Raw genomic sequence first — 18,632 nt, forward strand, 5'->3', positions numbered from 1 at the left:
TGCTTTTTAAACTATATAACTGATATATATATATATATATAACTTAAATTATAACTTGAAGGTCAAAATTTGGACTGTGTTAAAAATACGTCAACAGTTTCGTTTGTCATGTTAATTGAATGACCTTAGTCATACTTCTGTTTCCATAAAGATACTTCATAGATGGGAATGGATAGATCATTGAACCTCTGTGGGTCTCAGAACGAGTTCATATATCTTAGTGGGCGTGTCCTAACTTAGATCGGTCTACTTATTGACATTGAATCGTTAGGTAAAGGAGAAATGGTCGGCCAAAACAACGTCGGCCGTGATAATTCGAATTACAAACATGTATATCATGAAAAGTATAGCTTTAAGACTTCAATTCTACGATTACATTATCAAAATGTCTGTTATCAATGTTAAGAAAAAAACTTTCCTCCTAAAACCATACCATGATGTACTTGTATTAGTTTTGTATTGACTTATCAGTTACATCCACGTACATATGTATACCTGTATTATGAAGAACCGATGCCGCTTGTCACAACACTGTTACCATGAACTTTATAAGATCTGGCGACCACCCTAGAGCTCTTTCACTGTTTCTAATTTTCCAAATGATTGCAGATAATTTCAGAAATTTGTTTTATTTATCTGATGTAGTTTTAAACTATAACAACCATCTATGACAGAAGTAATTTTGTTACAATGTTACACTACGTTTAAAACTAGAATCAAAAGCAATATCGTGACATATTCCTGTGTAAATCGGTTTGAGAAAATTTCCTTTTTTAAGAAATACACTGTATATGCTTAACTGATACGTTATTTATACGATATTTTGATAAGGTACTGTCCGAATGATTCTTGTATGCATGGCTTTATAAATGACACCGTGAGAACATTAAAAAATACGATGTAATATGATTGATTCTGAAGTCCATATAAGACTCATTTTGTTCCAGGCAAGCCTTTGTAGAACGGATTTGTAGTCCGAAGGGGACACATCATGCTGAAAAGACGAAGCACGCTGTAAGTGGTACCGACATTCTGGCCTCAATCCTTATTATTCCTTCGAGTGACTGTGATATTTGCTGAACATCACCACCTATGCAAGAAGGAATACTACAGCATTCAACAAGCAAGAGCTTAAGTACGCAACCGAAAATCTCATCAGCCTCATCATACATCTAAAATTTCGGCTTTCTCCGACAGGGACGCTAGAAAATTGATTTATTGCAGAAAATCAAGAAGACAGAATCAAGATAGGCACTGACTTTATTTGTGCAATTAGTTCAGAACATTTTGGAAATTCGAAAAAATTGTAAAGTACCGAAGCATTTCATCACTTGGTCGTACATCTATCCATGTAAATTGTAGACGTGGCAGAGAGTATCGTTCCATTAAAGGCGTGATTCTGCTGCCACCTGCTGTACTTTGAGACATGTAAATTTATCAATTTAAAAATTCGGACATGCACATACGTAGGCAGACCTCTGATGTATGACCTACTCTTCATTTTACCTATAGGGCGGGGTTGTATCTTAATATATCTGTGAAGATGGAATATGATAATACTTTGTATAGAAAAGACACCTGGATTAAAAGGGTATTACAACATCAAAACTATTTCAAGTTATAGAAATAAAAGTAAATGGTGTTTTTCTAATGCAGCTTAAGTTATTAACTTTATACTATAAAACGACATTCGAAGTCTCAAAATAAGTTCTTAATTACACCGAGTCGTAACATGTAGATAAACGTTTCTACCATTGACAGACACTGTACGAAAAACGATGAACGCGCCATACAGCTGTTACGATTTTCTAGACCAAGTCAGTGTTCCTTGGGGAAAAAGAGTCATTCTCGGTCGAAGGAAATAAAAATTGGCCGAAATAAATTACGGGAAAGGGCTCAAACTCAATAACTTAATCTCAGTTACGTAATTTTTAAGATTGGATATTTCTGTGAAAAGAGTATTGATTTCATGTGTTATGCTAAACCTTTCCAATATTCAACAGAATTTAGAAGCGACATGCAGGTTTACGACTAACTTCAGAGATATAAGTCGCATAGAGCCGTACATAGTACGCACACGAGAAAATATCCCTTCAATGATATCTACAGAAAAGTAGTATGACACATTCAGCTGAATCACTCATGCGTTTAGTCCTTCTAGTGTTTGGTTGTAATGCAAGATCACTCTGAGGATAAACATCGAACCACGCTGCAGCAGGTCACAAGCTGTCTTGAACGCATGTTTGCACAAGTAACATTTGTTATTCATTTAGAGTGTTGTTTACATAACATACACTTTATTTTACAACAGTTGCGATACTAGCTTCACTTTTATATTAATCACAAATGTTGGCTAGTATGGAAACGCGAAAGGCGTCTTTCTGTGGGAGGAAACCGGAGTACCGGGGGAAACCCAGGTAGTCGGGCAGATGACCCCAATACCCTTTTTTTTATCCGCTCCGGGAATCCTACCCAGGGCGCCTAGGTGAAAGGGCGAGTGCTTTACCACTGCGCCGCCCGGCAAGCCAAATGTGTTCAAGTTCGACAGGTCACGTTGGACTGACACACTTTCTTTGAGAATTTGTTTTTAAAATGATCTATGTAGAAATATGCAATTATATGTAGGTATGATATATTTACTATTTAACCGGTAGTGCAAAAATAATCTCATAGACATTGTCTTTGTAATTGATTTAAATAGAAAACTATTTGAATGGAGATAAAATACCTACAATATCTGAATATAATAAAATCACGACCTACTTGTGTGTACTATATACTAAGTCTGTTGAAGACAAGAGGACAATCGGTCTAAAACTGCTTACTTGTTGGATAATTAAAACCCAGGTTGGATGTATTTATCGGCATTGGTGACACATTTAACCCATACAATGACTTAGATACTGCAAGCAAAACGTTTGTCCTTTAATCGTTTACACTGACGATTTAATCAATTCGTGACATGTTATTGAACAACATAGTAAACATAAACCTCATTGTTAAAATACAAACAAATGAAATGTTTAAAACTTGGCAAAACACAAAAAATCTACACAGCCGAACAAAAGAACGAGTTTGTACAGTGTTCTTTGTCCTCCCAAGTAAGTGTTATGAAGTTTAATACTCAAAGACATTCGGGAAGTATTCACTGGATTTTTTTTATCAATTAGGCATTGAGGAAGTGTATCTCACTTTCATGGTGTAAACGTTGATTGACATTAGGGACACTCGGCAAATACGAAGAAATCAAATAGGCTTAAATTTACTTTATTGTGCAGCATACAAAATCAATAGGTTGCGGAGGGAAGCATGTCGTTTTCTATACACATTTTGCTATATCTAGACTATGTTGGTTGAAATAACCAGGGAGTGAAGTGAGATTGGAGGGTAATAATCTCGAATCTGGGATCGATGTACGTACAGATTGTGTTGGATGTAGACCAATTTATCAGACTCCTGAAAAAGTGCAATAAGATAAGGTATTTCGGAAGAGTAAACGCCTTCTGCTTCATAGACGACACCCGCCATGTAAACCAACGGATATCAAGCATGTCAAGCTTCATATCGCACAAAGAAATATATTTTCTCTCGATGAGGTCACTATGACGACTGTAAAACTGTCCCACATTTTTCATCAACCTGTATCTCTGTCAGTTGACGACTTCGCGATAATGGGATCAGGTTCTTGAATATCGAACCAACTGCGACTTGTAAGCACCAAAGGTGTGGGTGAAGGGAAGTTGCTATCCAAAAATAGAAAATTCAGCATAGGGAAATTTAAATCGCATACAGCTTGATGGAAGCTGTTCATGCTGATTTCGTTGACCATTATATATCACCTCACAACAAACCTTAATTAAATACAATTACATATACAATATTGCAATTAGGTTGTTTGTCATTTAAATCCATTTTAAAGCCTTTCAATCATACTACAATAACACAACATTTTAACACAACATATTAACTTTCTATATATGTTCTATGTTCGTCATGTCATTTATTGTCATAGAGGGGCAAATATTTATTAGCACGAAAGAAAAATGTACAGGTATACCTACAACCAAAAATGCATTCCCTCGCTTTTGCACCTCCACATATAAATGATGACATTTCGTTTCCTCGATCCGTCTTGATCTTCCTCAGTCGCCTCCTAGGTTTTCATATTTAGGCCCTTAACACCATTGATGATTCCTAGAATAACAAAAACAGATGTGTGGGACTGGTTACTCGATTTCTTGGCAATTCTCTATTTCTTGGTTTCTTGGTGCTCTATTGGTAACGTGATTTATGAATATTCGAACTTGAAAGCTGCAATAGAATTTAAATCACATCCAGTTTTGCTCTGGCATGTGAAAATTGTCATGTAAACATTCGTCTCCAAATAGACTGTGGATAGAGTTTCGAAGAACCATTCTTTACAACTGATGTTTCGTGGTATTCATTATTTAGCTATTTAAAGTTTTCAATTTTCATTTCAAAATTGTTTAAAAACATGTTATACAATTAACTGTTAATTTTCCATTATTTATAATACTTTTTCCCTTGATAAAATGAACCTACATTGTCTGTTATTCGGTCCAAATGACTTTGCAATGTCAGTAAAATTTGATGAAATGAAGTCCTAACAATTCCTGTTTGTCACGTATTCTTTACTGATACATCCTGAGCTCTGAACAGTGAATGTCGTCTCTTTTGTGACAGGTCTTTTGATTTTACCTCGTCAATAAGGACAGTTAAAAATGTATAGTATTAGCAATTGTATACTCACATATTTACATATAATTATAAGTGCTGTGTCATTCTTTCTAACTCATATGGTATTGATTTTGCAAACGCTATCACATCCAGTTATCTATACACACATATATATATTGCGCTGTATTATTACCAGGAATTACCCTACCTGTATTACATATATACACAGGTGTGTCACTTTCTTCTAAGTATCACACATTCACATGTGTTACATAGTAGATAAGACGTGTCTTGATATAATGTAAATAATAAATGTAGTTTGGAACAGGATATAATTTCATTTATTCCGGACGTAGATGCAACAATAAATAAAAATGTCTAACAAAATAGAATGGAGAAGAATGTGTCAAATAGATGGCATTAGGTCCCTAAAGACTCTCCACAAAGTATCAAATGCCTTTAAAATACAGTGTAGTAACATGAATTTTTCAGAAAGCTCGTACAAGAAGTAGTCAAAGGTAACCCCATTAAAACTTCTCTTATGCTCATTATTAGAAGTGTTTCAATTCCTTGTACCAAGATTTCCAACATTTCAGGGTATACCGACAGTGATTGGATCATGACATCTTCTGGCGTTAAGTTTTGCGTCATCATTATTTTAATAGGATTACTTACAGAAGATGCAGAGGTGAAAAACACCTTTCGATACAAAGTCAGAATCAAATAGTAAAGCCAAATATTGAACTAAACTGTATTGCACAGCTATTTTGTCCTTCTATGAATTGTCAGTGATGCTAGGGGGTTAACTTGGAGCTTAAACCCGGAGGCGCCTGAGGAAATTCTAAATTGATTGAAAGAAGTGTCAAAATCTAAATTGGGGGATGGACTAGTCCCATAATTAACAGTTTTAAAACTTCAGAAGTGCGTGTGTATATCTTGAACCATGTCACTATTCGAGTAAATAAAAACATGGCATGAAGGTTATGTCTAGCCCGGGACCTGCATGCACTCTAAAAAATTGTACAAAAGACACACACATTCAGATTCATATAAAGTAGAGCAAAATAACCTAGGAATCCTAGGAAGTTACTGGGGAAATCAAAACTGATTGAATGAAATATCTATTCTAGATGAGGAGGCGCACCAGTCGACGTGTTTCAATAATATATTATTTTGCATAACCCACAAAAGTTTATAGATAAAAACCCTAGAAAGTTCTATACAGATAAATAATCAGTCCATCATTCCGTGAGCAATGCTGACAGAATATCATAGCTGCTTGAATAAATATAAATTTGTCAAACAAATCAATAACTCGAACTGATTCTATCTGTTCGAGGCTCGTACACAAAGCACACGTAAGATAGATAGCAAGTAAAGTATAGACACACATAGAAGAAAAGTAAACCATGACAAGCTCATTGATCGTACCCGGATGTTGTTGTACTCTATGCTGTTCGTTATCATGACGTCTGTTGTAGGATTGGTGAGGCAGTTTTATAATCGACTCAGTAAAACACGAGTTATGTCAGTTTTATGTTAGGATCCTGAAAGGTATACTGGGATTTTGTCGGTCTTATAATCCAGGTATTCAGTGCAAGTATAACGGAACATCGCCATGTCTAAAACTCAGTTATATCTATTGGACATCAAAATCGGTGAATCGTGTTGGAAAATATGCCAAGACATGGGATGGTCATTAGAAACGGTCATAAGTCAAATCAACACAGTTTTGATGGGAGAGTCTTTTTCTAATACAAATGGAAATCCGACTTGCAGGACAATTCATAAATTCAAGGTATTATCGTTTTTGTTGGTTAAATATAATGATATTTTTTATTTAGCAAAAATAGATTTTCATCATTTCTGATATCGTCTGATTTAATAGTATAATTAATTAATCAATTTCCTATTTGGTCTAGGTGTCACATCTTTGCTTCCTGTGTAAAATATATAACAAGAGTAACTGATAACGGTTAACGGTTGTAACATCATCTTCTTGTGTATACATACCTTATTTGCTTTGTACATTATCTTTACTGTTCTGTCACAGGTGACAGGTGAGCCTCGAGTTGTAACAGGTATGTATCAACATACGTTATATATGTTGAAGTGTGCGCGCGTTAGCGTCAACAGTTCGTCGGTAAAACGTTTTAATCGAATTTATAACATTGCTTTGTTTATTATAAACCTTGTTATAGGTCGATCATCTCAAAACATGATTGTATTAGTGGAAGACTATATCTATAAACAAAATTGAAAAAATAACTTATTCCTATTAGCAATAAGAATTTCCTAAATTGTATAAATGCAGTGTGTATCAAAAATAGTGTTTTTGGCTGAGGTAATACCTGGATCGATCGAGCCAAGGTAAGATCACCTGAAAACACGAAATATGTGATGATATCATGCTGGCTATCATTGTAAAATATGTAATGTATTGTTTTTGTTTATAGTGATTGAGATATCTGGTGGCGAAATAAAGTTGGAAAACATCATCTCAAATCTATTTGGTCATGGTTTGAATGATATAACATGTACACCCCTCACAGATTATGAGGTGTTTGCCCAGAGTGTGCTGGATGTTGATCCCGTTCTCTGTAAACCTTCTCCACGTAAACTGAACAAAAAGTACACTTACTGGAACGAGCTGACACTTGATTATCACGGTATGTTACGCCAATCAAGACACATTCCTACAAATAATCTATGACAGGTAGGATTCTACTTAATACAGGTATCAAGTGATGATGTAATATTTAATGTATGAAAAAGTATTAGTAATAGACGTCATATCCTGTACATTAGTACATTGCTATTCCATGTATGATGGAAAACAAATTACATACATAGATTAAGTGTTACTGTTTTTATTTAACCGTTTTAAGGAATGAAATGGGAAGATTTTAAACAACTTTGGGCTAAAGAGGCGAGCACAGTCTTTGGCTTACGAACTGAGGTGGATGCAAGCGTAGATCTCTTCAAAAACAAAAATTGTCGAAAGGTAAGATTATTGAAAACATTACCGCGTAAAAACCTGATCAACTATTTATATAAGACATGATCTTGCTAATAATCGAGATGGATAAAAAAGACAGTTAATTCGATTTCGACATTTGTGTTCGGGGGATGATAAGGTAATAGGAACTGTGTCCATGTATAACGGAAAACCACAGTTATTGCTCGTTTCTTAGTTACATTTTCTACCTTTGTAAACGTGTATTACTGATCAACAACGTATTCTGATTTTCCCCATATTCGTCTGTTGTGAAAATGTCACTGAGAATTCTATCATGGTGCCGTATTAAGAATATGTTTTAGTGCGTTAGTTCTTGTCAGTGGTACCAAGTTATCTACCAACCTCATCTGTATTGTTTTAACAGAATGATTCTTCTCTTGAATGAACGTTTGCTATAAGATTATTAGATTGTTTAGATGAAAAGGTAATAACTCGTGAATTTCAGGACAATGTAAGGATAAAAAACTATTTAACAATCCGTAAGACAAAGAATATTCTGTGATGTTGACATATCTATAATGTTTCAGGTGACGGTTTTCACCAGTGTGGACGATGCAGACGATACAGACGGAATGTTCAGCTCGCTTCCATTGTTTACACAGAATGGACATAACGTTAGCATAGTGTGTAAAGCTGTTCAGTCTCTTGACGAATACTGCAAGCCGTGATATAGTTTCGCTCTTTGCTATATAGATAAACAAAGTCAGCATGTTAACGTCTATACATTTGGATTCATACATTTGAACATTAATTTCTTTTGCGATGACATATTGTGTTGTAACGGGTCTTCTTCCGACATGAAAATAAAGACAATAAACCATATCTAATAAATTTGCTTTTCTATTACAACAGTCGACATTAAAATCCAAGTAAAGCCAGTTTCACAGATAAAGACAATGGCAATGATAATGAAATCATTAGACATACAAATCATGACACATTTGATATAATAGCCCACATTGAAGCAAAACACTTCGGTATGACATTACCAGAAGTTAAATAATGACAATAACCCAGGTCGACAAGATATTTAACACAACGAATGGTATCCTTCTCCAACATTTCAAATTTCAAAACCCTGATGGATCCTTCCTCATATCAATATATATACACATAACACCACGGATATCAATTACTTTTTTCCAACAATAAAACTTGCTTCCGTTGATATTCATGTTTACAATTTCACAAATGATTTGCTATCAACTACCTTGTTCCATGTAGCCATGGTTTTGTATAGTCAATCGTCAATATCAACTGTGGTCTGTAATGTCCTTATACTTGACTTGATAGGCCACATCTCAGATTAAACGTGAAGCAAAGGCAACGTGGAAAACATTTTACCCGCCTGTTTTTTTTATACCCTATAAGTGTTGGACCATTAAAGCCGTTTGTTGAGTGGGTTATTCCTCATTTCATATCGTTGTTATTTCCCAAGGACAAGTCTTAAGCACTTGGTCATAAATCATATGTATTGACATGCATAGAGATAAACGAATGTTAAAACTTTCTTCTCTTTTTTTTTCAAAAATCCTTTGCCTGTTGTCAACTTTAACCTTGCCAATATCTATTGCAATCCAAGAGGTAGGGTTTTTATATTAGGTGTTTCCAAATCTTTCCGTTGGTACTAAAATATCTAATCATGTGACCTTTACCGTGACATGCCCTACGTTTAAAAATAATAAAATTTGCCATAAATATTGCACCGTTAGACACAAGTGTTTCACAAAGTGTGCATGAATTTAGCATTTAGCACATGCCTTAAACACTATAAGTTTATTGCCCCACTTCAGAATTTTGTTGCAACCGAGGGCGTAGTGTTTCATGACACATCATGTTTTAAAAAAGTGTCGGCTTGAATTTGAGTTTTGAGGTTTTATATTATTAAATGTGTTCATTATGTGTGTTTGTGGGTGGTTGAAAATTAATTCGATGTAGCCTCGTCGTGATAGGTCGGATCTGATACCAACTTTATCGTGCTACCATACAGAAGTATACAACCGGAAGAAAGCGGGACATCCTATTTGGTCATTATACTGTATCTCTCGGCCAGGGCAAAGGACCCAAAAACTGCCTCACAGGTACGAACGCTCACTTAAGGCTAAAGTTAGGCAGTATCAAAGGAGACAGGGAATAATAGGATATGGGAAGAAAGTAAGGCTACAAAGTTAGGCTTCTTTTAAAATCATACATTAGGGAAACAGCTACAATTCGTTCACCCTACCTGCAAAGCAGAGTTGTATTCCCAAAATATCGATACATTGCATTTAAGATATGTTCCATTTTCAAGTAATATTTTCATTGTCTATGGTATTACTCGTACGTGAGGACATTTCTAGTGAATTTACAATATCTGATAATACTAATACTTCAATATTCCCATCAATAGTTTGTGTTTGTTTGATCTACTTATCTTATTCTAAAATTTCATTTTACAAAATGGTATACGTTTCAATTGTTCAGATATGATTAGGCATATTCATTCATTAAAATATATTACAAATTAGTGGATAGATATGACTAATAAATTAGATACGATATTATCTGTGTATCTACATCGACGTATGCTGATTATACAAGTACACATAATCGCACAAACCACGAGGAAGTGCATTTGGATGAAGAATGCTTTATAGCGAGTAAAACTTTGAGTGATCTTTAACCACAGAGTACACCGCACAGAACACTGTGTGAGCGTATGTACCCTGTCGTATCTTTGCACCGATAACTGACCGACTAAGAGGTACACAAGCAACCAGTGTCTTAGGCAGTGTCCCTGTATCCGACCACCTGATGCACATCTAACACAGCGGGCTTCTGCTAAAGGATTGGTAAATAACACCATCTTTATCCGCCCATATAAAAAGCTTGACAAAGCTTTGTAGGCTTCATACAAGGAAGAATTATTACTGATTATTGATATGAAATTAACGTCTACAGTTAAATATAGCTGATTCCAGCACAGTAATGTATTATTTGTACAGTAAAGTGCTAAACCAATTTACAGAATATTGTTTTGAGAATTAATTCAACATTATAAAACAAATCTTTAAGCTTACAATTCATACACTGTTTGATTCACCCCACTTAAGTGATCTGGTACTCAAACGTCATTGCCCTTCTTTTGCATCAGCATGATATTTGATCGTACATAAATCATTTCTTTCAGTTACAATCATAACAAGTAGATCTAGGCCCGAGCGATGGTCGTGTACAGTATATTCATATACTGCAGCGTTTGCTCCTCCTTGTGTTTCTCTTGGACGATCATAAATCAAGGTAGGATATCAGAACTCGCTTATCAGCAATGTCACCTAAACTGAGGAATCTAGTAATCTAGTTAAATCTAGAATTAACTTTTCATTGATTGATCTAGAATTCGAGACTTCAGGTTGCAATGACTTAATTTCTGATGGTGTGTCTAAGCCCTGTCGAAATTGATCTTCAATTTTTTTTAATGGTATTACTTGTATATATTATGTACGGTCTTGTGAGAACTGATGTGTATTTAAAAGTGTTATTTGTTTGAGCGTCTTATGTAAATCTCTTTTATTGTTTGTTTAAAAATGCAATTTAATATTAGTGTCTTATGCACACTATTTTTTTTTATTGAAAAGTGTTATTCACTCATGTGCCTTTTAAACTTTATTTGTATTGAAAAGTGTTATTCGTTTGTTTGTCTTTCGTACAATCTTATATGAACTGATTTTATGGGGACTTATTTGTATTGAAAGGTGTTATTCAGTTGTGTGCCTTTTGTGCATTCTTAAGTGAACGCAATTTATATTAATGTATTTTGACCAATTTTGTGTGAACCTAGTTGTATTGAAATATGTTATTCACGTGTGTGTATTTTGACAAACTCGTAACACAAGGGTTCAAAATATGCAGGTTAGGAAAGTTGGTCGCCATAAGGACCTCATTGAGAAATATTCTATTGCTATATGTTAGCTGTGTTTAATGCTCTACCCATTGATTCCGTTGTTGTATACCTTGTTCACATTTACTCTTCAGGAACACCTTGTCGTATTTTCCTGGTATGTTTTCAGTATAGATCTCTGTAAATCTTTCTTTTGTTCATATTTTGCCCTGGTTTATTGAAGTTGAGTTTGGATTATGATTATGTTGTCATGTTGGTATTTTCCCCCTTTTTATACTGAAAGTTGTTTTTTTCACTTATGTGTCTTTTGTACAATTCCTAACGGTCTCCTGGAAACCACGTTATGTTATTTAAGTGTGCTAATCTTGATGGCGAGTGTGAAAACAATTTAAAGAGAATATAATTTGACGTTTAATAATGTGAAATAAACACATGTTACAGGTAATGTGAGGGAGATTTCAGAAACAGAAGGCTACACTCATACACACTTTCACGATGATGTACCAGACTCTGAAATAAATGACGAAGACGTATTTACATACATAGATTTGGAGGACAGTTATCAAGTAAGTAACATTACCCTCATATCAATTTTATACACTGCAGACCATGATTAGATATAATTTGTTGGTAGATAATCTTAATTCCTGACCAGACTTCATGTCGTTTTTATACTTACAACAACAACAGTGGTAGTGTTGCTATTAATTAACCATTAAACAGTTATTATGATTCACTTCTGTTTGAATTTCACAGCCAACCACTGATGACTCGACTGATTGGGAGTTTCTACGCGATGGGGAGAATTCCACAGAAAGAGATTTTGTTGATTATATTAATGCTGATAATGGGGAAGCTGTTTTACAGACTGGACAAAACTTACGTAAGTAGAGATCTAGTCGTTCAAACGTCCAACTTTAATGTGCATCACTCAAAATATATAACTTACCTTTTTGTGTATAATACGTTACATACATCCAGCATTATTGTACATGATACAGAGAAAAACAACCATCTGATGAATAACTGTGATATAAATATTGAGAATAATAATCAGAAACACGATGTGTATTTAAGTGTAAAGCATGAGCGCTTTCATATATTGAACCGGACACTGAGCTGTTGATATTTTCATTATATATATATATACAACCTTATTGTACATGATAAAGGGTTAAACATTCTTCTGGAGAATAACTGGAATATATATGTATATATAACATTATTGTATATGATAGTATATGATAAATGGTTACACATTCTTCTGGTGATAAAGAGTTAAACATCATTCTAACGAATAGCTATGATCTATATATACAACCTTATTGTATATGATAAAGTGTTAAACATTCTTCTGGTGAAGAAACTGTGATATATATATATATATATATATATATATATATTTATAACCTTATTGTATATGATAAAGGATTAAACATTGTTCTGGTGAAGAAACTGTGATACGTCTAAAACCCTATTGTTAAATGATACAACGTTAACATCATTCTGGTGAATAACTGTTATATATACAGCCTTTTTGTATATGATACAGAGATAAACACCCTTCTGTTGTGTATGATACAGAGTCCAAGCGTAGATATACATATATATCATAATAAGAATTTGACACTCCATTAACTGATTTTGAACTACTTTGTTTTCTTCCTGTATGCAAGATGCTCTGAAACGTTAAGCACGTGATGATCTTGGTTTTGACGGCAGGTATGATTCGTTAAAGAACACACATAATGTTTGTATACTCAGTGTCAGTTTTATGAAATTTAAATGATTTGTTTCATGACTTGATTATCTCTTTTTATAGTTTCAGGTAATATCTTAGATGAAATAACTCAAATTTACCAGGGATTTAATACCACATAACAAAATATCAGAACAAAAACAAAGTCTTTACAGTCCTAAGCATGCTTGACGTTTTTAAACGCCTGAATTTTATCGTAGACGTGACTGGATGTCGTTTTAGGAATGGCAGAAGACAGTCATCGTCGTGTGATGGCTGATGTCGAAGTTCTGGCGGTAGTTGATTACTGCCTTTACCGGAAGTACCTCCGAAATAACCGCAACAACAAGAGGAAAGCTCAAGAGCATATCGAACGTTACTATCGTATTCTCTTCTCAATGGTACGATACGACCTTTTTCTCATCAACAAAGGCCTGTTTTAATTTCAACATCAAAAAAATATGAATACAAAATTGCTCGAAAGAAAGAGCTTAAACCTGATAAAACAAAAAAAGTACCAACATAGTAAAATCTGGTTTTCGAAACGTAAGGCATCTCTTGGTTCATTCACAGTGTCCATCATTTTGATGTGTTAACCGGAATGAAAATCGCGTCCTCATTAAAAATGTCAACGCAACCCCAAACCACGTGACAAGAATCGCCAAAGGGTCAACCATTTATTTCCTTCGAAAAATTGCAAGGCTCTAAATAATACATGTAATTATAGCTTTCTGTGGAAATCATGCAATCTTGAAATTCTGAATTTTATTAAATATTTAGGGTTAATACACCTCCCCATCTGGTTTGTTTCGACCAATTTTGATTTTCTTCAGTTGACACCTAAAGGTTTCACGATTTAAGCCCGTAGCATCACTGTCCCAGGACAGACCGTTTAGATAATTATTAGGCTTTGCCATGTATGCTTTTTAATTAGTATTGAGAGGTGCTAATCACGCGTATGTTTGTTATCTATTATCACTATGATAAACTATACAATAAATACTAAAACGAGATCAGTAAGATCACAAAACTGACTAAAAACGAGTCCATAACTTTCATCCACTTTAGAACAATCTGTCAATAAGGAAATATCTAAATGATAACTACTCTTGTGTATACAGCTATAAAGTCTTAACTCGTTAGCTTTTATAGATTATGTTTTATTTCATTTGTCTATTTACCAACAAAACACTAGTATATAACTTACATTTTCATTGCTAGTTGTATTGGCACCAGTAAATTCTTTCGTCTTCCTATTACAGATAAGAGTAACCTACTTAACCTTATTGTGAAGTCTTATTAAAGCATTTTTAATAAATCAGGTGAACCAACGATTCTCTACCATCCAATCTCCGTTGCTGTCAGTCCACGTCAGCTTGGTCGGCATTGTGATTCCAAAGGTAAGAATGCATCAAAGAAATACACACTCACTCTTGTAAGTACAAGAAATAAGTAATATTCACTTCTTTTCGTAATTGGAATACATTGTTTATGGAACTATCGTCACTTACTAGACTAGTTTGTCTTCAAATTCCTGATTCTGTTCCCTATAATATCCTATATTCCACTTGACATCCAAGCTTATGAGACACCATTGATAAGGCCTTTGCGAAAACTCTTGTTTGGTCGTTTTTCAAATGGTGCTATTATTAGATTTGATTTATTTATTCATTTTTGTTGTTTCAAAATAAATATCAGATATTTTATTGTTTGTAATAGGAGAATTCACATGTATATTGATATCCAAATAACCTATTCTTGTGATAAGAACCGTGGTGATGCTAGCTGGCTCGAGAACTCTGTGCTCTGGCCTCGGACTGTCCGCCAAGGTGTTGTGAATGTGGATACAGCTCTGAACAAGTTTCAGATGTGGCTTCGAAGGAAATACCCCGACCTACCTAATTACGATCACGCTGTAGCTTTCACAGGGTGAGGTTTGGACAAAAGACGCACAAAAGCGAACATTGTCAATCATTTAGCAAAAGATTGGCGCAATGATGCAAGTTGGTCATTTGCAAGTAATTTGTTTACCGGAAAACATTTGATAATGCTATTTGACACTGACATTATTTATCATAACTTTTAATCTACACACACTTTCGAAATGTTTAGTAGCTAAACGCACACTATATGTATCATCGGTTTTAAATTCTATTAAAATTATAAATTTGATATTCTTCGATTTCAGACACCGGTTATATAAAGGCCAAAGGAAAGTTGACGGTAAGTTATTACCAGAATAATTCAATTTTACGCCCAGAAAACTTAATCATATGATTGAATTATAAAGTTTTTTTAAAAATTGAAACAGTACTTCAAAATTATCCCTAGTACTTCTGGTTACAAGTTTCGTATCTCTCATTGAAAATATCAAGTGAAAAATGTTGCATTGCTTCATTTATTTCATAATATTCAGGTTTGGCATATATCGGAACTGTATGTCGAAGTTTGGAAGGAAAATCCTCTTCAGTTGTATATGATAACGGGGATTTTCTTGCTGTAGGAATCGCCACTCACGAACTTGGGCACAGGTATGGGCGGAAGTACATATTTTATAAATGCATCTATCTATTTGTTCGTTTGAAAAGTCACAGCATGCATATGGAACAGAAAATCATTTTACAATCATGGTTTCTAGATACAAAAATTTATATTGGGCACTGAAAATTGCGAGTTGCGGACAGCAGTATGACTGCCTCACAATTCATTGTTGATATATAGTCTAGGTGCCACACACGACGGAGACCGCCTCAATTCCGCCTGTTCAGCAGATATGGATAACATTATGTCCCCTAGGCAGAGCATCAATGGAAAAGCAACAACGTCCATGTTTTACTTCTCGGAATGCAGCATCAAACAGATGGCAAGTCACCTCCAGTAAGTATGACTAAACTATCCCGTAATATCAATTTTAAACAAATAGGCGCAATGATAAATTTGCGTTGCCGCGTTTTTTTGTTTTGTTTTGTTTTTTATTGACGACATACGGCAACTGCAATTAGCGCAATCAGATTTCAGAATCGTATCTTTAGCGCTGAAATAAGATTACCGCTAAAAATTGTCATTCTACAGTATTGTGTAATGGTAGACTGTTCCATTTAAACAATAAAGAGAATATCGTTTAACCATCCAGGTCTCGGAGAAGATGTTTAACCTCAGGAACTAGAGAGGCGAACATCCAATCGAACAGCATTTCTCCTGGTTCCATATACGGACTTACGAAACAGTGCCAGATGGTATTTGGTCCACAGTCCGATTTCTGTCAGGTAAAATCGATATCATTTTCAGTACCCTCGGCATTCCAATCTAAACGTAAACGGTCCACATTTTTTTTATAACAAGCACTGAAGTACGTGTACATGCGTTTTTTTGTCTTCCACAGCGTGATGGTCGCCATGACATGTGTGAACAACTCTGGTGCACTAATCCCAGTAATGCCCGGATCTGCCAAACTAAGTCGCGTCTGGTAGCACTACCGGGCACAATTTGTTCACATCAGAAGGTGAGTATTTACATCTTAGCAATAAGCTGGAGTGAAATAAACAAAAACATAAATGAGAAGCAAGATCAAAACTTCCTTTCATGAAAAAATCGTTTGGAGTTTCCGAATTTCTATATATTACATGGATGTATAATATATTGTAATACCATTATGCGATGGTCATGGACCCAAGATAAATGCTTTCCTTTTCCAATTGGCTCTGTCTAAAAATACCTTGTTATCTTTTCTAGATATGTCATCTCGGTAACTGTGTGGATCCGTCTTCAATACAGAGGCAGACCAATGGGTTTAAGTTCGCCAAGCCAACATCAATGAAAGGTATAAATAAATGACAAATCATGTGAAGTTTTACTTTATGCAGACGTGAATTTGGATAATAAAAATGAAACATTACCACTCTTAACTGAATTATTTCCCTGGCATTTCAGAATGTCCTGTTGGCGATAAAGACCCCGCGTATTGTACATCTATGGCCAAGAAGTATGGACGTCAACTAATATGTGAGCACAAACTTATAGGAGCTTACTGTTGTCAGACATGCTCAATGCTTATGTAAACTTTGCGAATGTGGTCACACGTGATCAATGGTTATATAAAAACAGATCATGATCATGGTTAGAGAAATGTTTTATTTATGTAGTAATATGAACGTGTGGCTGTCTTACATGTGGCTATGAGCTTGAGACAAAAGAAACACCTGTCTAACCACTGTTAAACATCAGTGTGAAACAGCTGCACTCTAACCTACTGAAACACGAAAATGACTGTTTGGATGCACAACTTTTCTGAAAAGAGCAAATATATTGGTTGGAAATCAATACCGATTTCAAATTGTCAAAATAAAGTTCTAATTATTTGGAAATGGTTCTTTGAGTCACATACTATTCATCACTATCATGCACACCACTCAGTTCAAACCAGACAAAATAGCATTCATCTAGAACCTTCCTCTAACGTCATCACCTAAAAATATAATAAAGTTCACCACTCCATGTTTGAGATTTCATTATCAATCCTTACTCAAATGTGATGCACCTCCATCAAAGACAAAGTAGAGGTCAGTTACCTCCCTGACTATCCTTGTTTGCTATATAAATCTTGCATACATCTGCAATTGTCAATAAGAGAACATATCTAATGCCAACACAACATTGGTAGCATCTAAATGATTATATTCCTATATTTTGAATACACTTTTCTTCCAAGAATTGTTAGTAATGAGATAAATGTTATCAATAACTTTTGTAAATTCTTAAACAACAACTTCGCTGAATCCTTTGATTTATTCAGACTTCAGGCAGGTAAACAGACTCATATATTTGATATACAACTGTACTTATAGCCTAGTTTACTTGTATAGAATTGATGGTTTATGTTCTGTACTAATCTGCAATCCATTTTTATGTTCATGTGAGCAACATTCCTTTGAAGGATGTCTTTAATATGTACATACTTGGAGTGTTTCATACCAAGGCTGGTGAGTGTGTTGTAAAAGGACATAGAAGACAACAGCTCAATTTTCTGTTCATCTGTTTCACGAATATTCCTTAATTCACGAAAAAATGAACTACTATAAAAAAGTATTAAGAAATTAAGGAAAACTTGAATTTTAGAAAATTTTCTTAACTTATGTAATGCTTTTCTGTTGGCAATTTTTCAATGAAGGAAAATTCCTTAAGTTAAGGAAGATTCATGAAACTGGGGCCAGATATATAACTCAATGGAACATCAACATTTCAGATGAACTGTGCATAAACTACAGTTACATCTTTCTAGAAAATTAATCGAGAAACAA

General features: G+C 34.6%; 2 protein-coding genes across 2 annotated transcripts; both read left to right on the forward strand.

The window, feature by feature from the left end:
• The first annotated feature begins 6,316 nt into the window (after positions 1-6,316).
• Positions 6,317-8,385, forward strand: LOC132560970 (uncharacterized). Its single transcript, XM_060225678.1, has 5 exons — positions 6,317-6,496; positions 6,752-6,779; positions 7,155-7,367; positions 7,587-7,702; positions 8,245-8,385. The coding sequence occupies exons 1-5, from the start codon at positions 6,317-6,319 to the stop codon at positions 8,383-8,385; spliced, it is 678 nt and encodes a 225-aa protein (XP_060081661.1).
• Positions 8,386-10,920: 2,535 nt separating this feature from the next.
• On the forward strand, positions 10,921-17,640 carry LOC132560985 (metalloprotease mig-17-like). Its single transcript, XM_060225692.1, has 13 exons — positions 10,921-10,996; positions 12,039-12,163; positions 12,354-12,480; positions 13,579-13,736; positions 14,658-14,735; positions 15,104-15,264; positions 15,524-15,558; positions 15,752-15,866; positions 16,057-16,212; positions 16,469-16,601; positions 16,718-16,837; positions 17,068-17,155; positions 17,266-17,640. The coding sequence occupies exons 1-13, from the start codon at positions 10,921-10,923 to the stop codon at positions 17,391-17,393; spliced, it is 1,500 nt and encodes a 499-aa protein (XP_060081675.1). The 3' UTR covers positions 17,394-17,640.
• The last annotated feature ends 992 nt before the right edge of the window (positions 17,641-18,632 follow it).

Source organism: Ylistrum balloti, unplaced genomic scaffold (genome assembly GCF_031769215.1).
Source record: "Ylistrum balloti isolate Yb309-2 unplaced genomic scaffold, AGI_CSIRO_Ybal_v1 Utg371132, whole genome shotgun sequence".
NCBI classification, from domain to species: Eukaryota; Metazoa; Mollusca; class Bivalvia; order Pectinida; family Pectinidae; genus Ylistrum; species Ylistrum balloti.

Excerpts from the sequence above, each read along its gene's own strand:
- LOC132560970 (XM_060225678.1), top strand. The coding sequence starts at position 6,317 with ATGTCTAAAACTCAGTTATATCTATTGGACATCAAAATCGGTGAATCG. Across the intron at positions 6,780-7,154 it reads TGAGCCTCGAGTTGTAACAG|TGATTGAGATATCTGGTGGC; the intron begins GTATGTATCAAC and ends TTTTGTTTATAG. Across the intron at positions 7,368-7,586 it reads GCTGACACTTGATTATCACG|GAATGAAATGGGAAGATTTT; the intron begins GTATGTTACGCC and ends AACCGTTTTAAG.
- LOC132560985 (XM_060225692.1), top strand. The coding sequence starts at position 10,921 with ATGGTCGTGTACAGTATATTCATATACTGCAGCGTTTGCTCCTCCTTG. Across the intron at positions 12,481-13,578 it reads ACAGACTGGACAAAACTTAC|GAATGGCAGAAGACAGTCAT; the intron begins GTAAGTAGAGAT and ends ATGTCGTTTTAG. Across the intron at positions 13,737-14,657 it reads ATCGTATTCTCTTCTCAATG|GTGAACCAACGATTCTCTAC; the intron begins GTACGATACGAC and ends TTAATAAATCAG.